Source organism: Populus trichocarpa, chloroplast (assembly GCF_000002775.5).
Source record: "Populus trichocarpa chloroplast, complete genome".
Classification (NCBI taxonomy): domain Eukaryota; kingdom Viridiplantae; phylum Streptophyta; class Magnoliopsida; order Malpighiales; family Salicaceae; genus Populus; species Populus trichocarpa.
The window spans coordinates 80,001-85,000 of record NC_009143.1 but is presented as its reverse complement, the minus strand read 5'-3'; the positions used below and the strand labels follow the sequence as shown (position 1 = coordinate 85,000).

The following is a 5,000-nucleotide window of genomic DNA, read 5'->3' as shown; positions in this document are numbered from 1 at the left end:
TATTCCGCAGCAGCCAATGCTAGTCACAATATGGGTTTGAACGAAGCCAGTTTAGTCATTAGCAAAGCCGAAGTCAACGAAGGTGCTACTATGAAAAAATTTAAACCTCGGGCTCGAGGACGAAGTTATCTGATAAAAAGACAGACTTGCCATATAAGTATTGTATTGGAGGATATATCATATGAAGAATATGAAGAAGATTTTCTACGAAGAATATGAAAAATATAACATATACTTAAAAAAACCGAGACGTATAAGGATAAATAAAACTAAGTACACACATATGACATTTGATGATATATATACTAGTGGGGGATTATGGGACAAAAAATAAATCCACTTGGTTTCAGACTTGGTACAACCCAAGATCATTATTCTCTTTGGTTTGCACAACCAAAAAATTTTTTTGAGGGTCTGCAAGAAGATCAAAAAATAAGAAATTGTATCAAAAATTATGTACAAAAAAATATGAAAATTTCTTCTGGTGTTGAAGGAATTGGACATATAGAGATTCAAAAACGAATCGATGTGATTCAAGTTATAATCTACTTAGGATTCCCAAAATTTTTAACAGAAGGTAAACCTAAAAGGATCAAAGAATTACAGATAAATGTACAAAAAGAACTTAATTGTATGAACCGAAAACTCAACATTTCTATTACAAGAATTGAAAACCCTTACATGCACCCGAATGTTCTTGCAGAATTTATAGCCGGACAATTAAAGAATCGAGTTTCATTTCGCAAAGCAATGAAAAAGGCTATTGAATTAACTGAGCAGAGCAATACAAAAGGAATTCAAGTACAAATTGCAGGGCGTCTTGATGGAAAAGAAATTGCACGCGCCGAATGGGTTAGAGAGGGCAGGGTTCCTCTACAAACTCTTCGAGCTAAAATTAATTATTGTTCTTATACAGTTAGAACTATTTATGGGGTCTTAGGTATAAAAATTTGGATATTTGTAGACGAGGAATAGTAAACCCTTACTTAACTTGTCTTTACATTCTATTCATTGATAGAACAAAAAATGACAAATTCTTTCATTCTTTTTTTTTTGGCCAAAAAAAAAAACAAAAAAAAAAAGAATGAAAGAATTCTAATTCTATAAGTCTAATTCTATAAGGTTGAATAAAATAAAAAATTCGATTGATTATTTAATATGCTATGCTTAGTGTGTGACTCGTTGGTTTTTCAAAGGTCAAAATAAAAAAAAAAAACAGACCAATGCATACTATGAACTAATGAATTAATAAGTATAAATATAGAATTTATAACCAACTCATCGCTTCACATTATCTGGATCTGGATCAAAAAAAGTAGTCAAAGTCAAGATAGAATCTATTGGTCATTTCATTGTAGCAATTGAAATCTTTTTTTGCATAAATAAACTAAAAACCAATCTGATTATGAATTGTAAAGCAAAATAAAAAATTATGCAGATAAATGGAAGGATGAGAGAAAGAGAGAAAAAGAATATCAATGATATAGGATTCCAATATGTGTAAGGTCTATAGGTCATATCATAAAAGCCAATGTAATAAAGCATCAATATCGATTGATTCATAATTAAATGAATCCCATTCATAGAACAAAAAAATCAAGAGCCTCGGGCCAATAAAGACTAAGAACATTGACTCAAAAACAAATTCATTAGGGAGGGGCTCCATTGTATAATTAAGACCTAACCATTAATCGAAAAGCGATGGGAACGATGGAACCTATGAATATATAAGATTTTATTGAAAATGAATCTTAATGATTTATTGGGTAGGATGGCGAAACGAACCAAGAGACAATCCATTTATTCTGAGAGGTCATGGGTTAACCCTACAAATGAAGTAAATATTGAAAGAGTAAATATTCGCCCGCGAAGATTTTTATTTTATATTATTTGATTTCTAAATTTTAAGCGATCTGATCTAATAATCATAATAAATACAGACTTGTTATAAGATTAAAAGAACATTATCTAAAAATAGACTAAAACTAAAAATAGAAATAATTATCTATAAATTTAGAATTCTCTATGAATTTCTATATACTATATAGAAATAGAATACATAATTATCTATATAAGTACATAATTATCTATATAAGATAGACAAATAAAAAATATACAAATTTCTAATCTAATAAATAGATTAAGTGAAATATCAATATCTATGTATATTTTCTTTTTAATCATAATCAATCATAATCATTTCATTCGCGAGGAGCTGGATGAGAAGAAACTCTCATGTCCGGTTCTGCAGTAGAGATGGAATTGCGAAACAACCATCAACTATAACCCCAAAAGAACCAGATTCCGTAAACAACATAGAGGAAGAATGAAAGGAATATCTTCTCGAGGCAATCGTATTTGTTTCGGTAGATATGCTCTTCAGGCACTTGAACCCGCTTGGATTACGTCTAGACAAATAGAAGCAGGGCGTCGGGCAATGACACGAAATGTACGCCGCGGTGGAAAAATATGGGTACGTATCTTTCCCGACAAACCAGTTACCCTAAGACCCTCGGAAACACGTATGGGTTCGGGGAAGGGATCTCCCGAATATTGGGTAGCTGTCGTTAAACCGGGTAGAATGATTTATGAAATGGGCGGGGTAGCAGAAAATATAGCCAGAAAGGCTATTTCAATAGCAGCGTCCAAAATGCCTATACGAACTCAATTCATTATTTTGAGATAGGAATACAGAACTAAAAGAAAAAGGCCTTTGTTAGGAAAAAATTCGCAAGTTTCTTTTTTTTTTTTTTGTTTTGGACAAACAATATTTCTTTTTTTTGCCCCTTTCCATTGAAATAACAGATTAAAAAAAGAATATGATCCAATCTCAGACCCATTTGAATGTAGCAGATAATAGCGGAGCTCGAGAATTGATGTGTATTCGAATCATAGGAACTAGTAATCGCCGATATGCTCATATCGGCGACATTATTATTGCTGTGATCAAGGAAGCAGTCCCCAATTCACCTCTAGAAAGATCTGAAGTGATCAGAGCTGTAATTGTGCGTACTTCTAAAGAACTCAAACGCGACAACGGTATGATAATACGATATGATGACAACGCTGCAGTTGTAATTGATCAAGAAGGAAATCCAAAGGGAACTCGAATTTTTGGTGCAATCGCTCGGGAATTGAGACAGTTAAATTTCACTAAAATAGTTTCATTAGCACCTGAAGTATTATAAAATAAAGCATTATAAGAACATTATAAGATATAAGATGAGATATAAACCATAATTTATAATATTTGATATTTGAACGAAATCAATTAAATTAAAATTAATTAGTAGATTGTGTTTCACGCATATACCTTTAATAAAAATGAATATTTAATAAAAATAAAATAATTAATTCATAAAAAAAAAAAAATGAAAACAAAGTATGTTGATTATATCAAAATTACGAGGCAACAAAAATTTTAGTTTATCATGGGTAGGGACACTCTTGCTGACATAATAACCTCTATACGAAATGCGGACATGGATAGAAAAGGAACCGTTCGAATACCATCTACTAACATCACCGAAAACATTATTAAAATACTTTTACGAGAAGGTTTTATTGAAAATGTGAGGAAACACCAGGAAGGCAATTTTTTTTTTTTTGCTTTAACCCTACGACATAGAAGAAATAGGAAAGGACCATGTCGAACGAGTCTAAATTTAAAACGCATCAGTCGCCCTGGTCTACGAATCTATTCTAACTATCAACAAATTCCGAGAATTTTAGGTGGAATGGGGATTGTAATTCTTTCTACTTCTCGGGGTATAATGACAGACCGAGAGGCTCGACTAGAAAGAATCGGTGGAGAAATTTTGTGTTATATATGGTAATCTTTTCGATATCCAAATTGTATCCGAACTTCCCCTATTTGTGAAAAAAAAAAGTAAAGAACAGATTTCTAATATCATTCCTCCTACATTAGATTAGCTGATATTTCAAGAGGCTTTTAGATAGAAAAAAAAAAGGGATTCAGAAAGGTTTAATTTCTTAATAACTTTCCAATAATATGTTAGGGATTCGTTTAGATTAGATAATGAAGATATGGTTTTAGATTATGCTTCAGAAAAGGCCTGACGCGATTTTATACGTATACCATCAGGAGATAGAGTCAAAATAGAAGTAAGTGCTTATGATTCGACCAGAAAACGTCTAATTTATAGACTCCCCAACAAAAATTCGAATGATTAGGTAATTTTTTCAACTTCAACATTTCTTTTATTTTTTATATTTTATAGGAATACAATTTACGATTTCAAAATTTAACGAAACTTTTTTTCTTCACAAAAAGTATGTATATTCAAAATTAAGGAATGAAAAATATGAAGATAAGGGCTTCCGCTCGTAAAATTTGTGAAAAATGTCGACTAATACGTCGACGGGGACGAATTCTAATAATTTGCTCCAACCCGAGACATAAACAAAGACAAGGATAATTTTTCTAAGCGGAGACTCTCTAAAGGATCCGATATACAAATAATCTATTTTGACACGAAATGGATATATCCATAGACCTCAGACTTCATTTTTGAGATGATAAAATATGGCAAAACTTTTACCAAGAATTGGTTCCCGCAAGAATGGACGTATTAGTTCACGTAAAAATGCACGTAAAATTCCTAAGGGAGTTATTCATGTCCAAGCAAGTTTCAACAATACTATTGTGACCGTTACAGATGTACGAGGTCGGGTGATCTCTTGGTCCTCCGCAGGCGCTTGTGGATTCAGGGGCACAAGAAGAGGGACGCCATTTGCTGCTCAAACTGCAGCAGGAAATGCTATTCGGACCGTAGTGGATCAAGGTATGCAACGAGCAGAAGTCATGATAAAGGGTCCTGGTCTAGGAAGAGATGCGGCATTAAGAGCTATTCGTAGAAGTGGTATACTATTAAGTTTCGTCCGGGATGTAACCCCTATGCCACATAATGGCTGCAGGCCTCCTAAAAAAAGACGTGTGTAAGAATAAACATTGAAGAAATTTCAAGAGAAATAAATAA

The 5,000-nt window shown here is 32.7% G+C and overlaps 7 protein-coding genes and 1 pseudogene across 7 annotated transcripts in view; all 8 read left to right on the top strand. All coding sequences in view use genetic code 11, as the record gives it.

The window, feature by feature from the left end:
- The window catches only part of rpl22 (ribosomal protein L22), a 399-nt gene extending 180 nt beyond the window's left edge, over window positions 1-219 (top strand). Inside the window, exon 1 of the mRNA in view lies at window positions 1-219. This exon is cut by the window's left edge and continues 180 nt beyond it. Coding sequence (YP_001109541.1) covers window positions 1-219 — 219 coding nt within the window.
- A 99-nt stretch (window positions 220-318) lies between these two features.
- rps3 (ribosomal protein S3) lies at window positions 319-975 on the top strand. Its single transcript has one exon. The coding sequence runs from the start codon at window positions 319-321 to the stop codon at window positions 973-975; it is 657 nt and encodes a 218-aa protein (YP_001109540.1).
- A 188-nt stretch (window positions 976-1,163) lies between these two features.
- On the top strand, window positions 1,164-2,686 carry rpl16 (ribosomal protein L16). Its single transcript is given in 2 exon segments — window positions 1,164-1,172; window positions 2,288-2,686. Coding segments are annotated over 2 exon segments (408 nt in total).
- A 133-nt stretch (window positions 2,687-2,819) lies between these two features.
- rpl14 (ribosomal protein L14) lies at window positions 2,820-3,188 on the top strand. Its single transcript has one exon. It carries the CDS (start codon window positions 2,820-2,822, stop codon window positions 3,186-3,188), a length of 369 nt encoding a protein of 122 aa, YP_001109538.1.
- Window positions 3,189-3,431: 243 nt separating this feature from the next.
- rps8 (ribosomal protein S8) lies at window positions 3,432-3,836 on the top strand. The gene has a single exon. The coding sequence runs from the start codon at window positions 3,432-3,434 to the stop codon at window positions 3,834-3,836; it is 405 nt and encodes a 134-aa protein (YP_001109537.1).
- Window positions 3,837-3,957: 121 nt separating this feature from the next.
- Window positions 3,958-4,194, top strand: infA (annotated as a pseudogene).
- Window positions 4,195-4,325: 131 nt separating this feature from the next.
- On the top strand, window positions 4,326-4,439 carry rpl36 (ribosomal protein L36). Its single transcript has one exon. The coding sequence runs from the start codon at window positions 4,326-4,328 to the stop codon at window positions 4,437-4,439; it is 114 nt and encodes a 37-aa protein (YP_001109536.1).
- Window positions 4,440-4,546: 107 nt separating this feature from the next.
- Window positions 4,547-4,963, top strand: rps11 (ribosomal protein S11). Its single transcript has one exon. The coding sequence runs from the start codon at window positions 4,547-4,549 to the stop codon at window positions 4,961-4,963; it is 417 nt and encodes a 138-aa protein (YP_001109535.1).
- The last annotated feature ends 37 nt before the right edge of the window (window positions 4,964-5,000 follow it).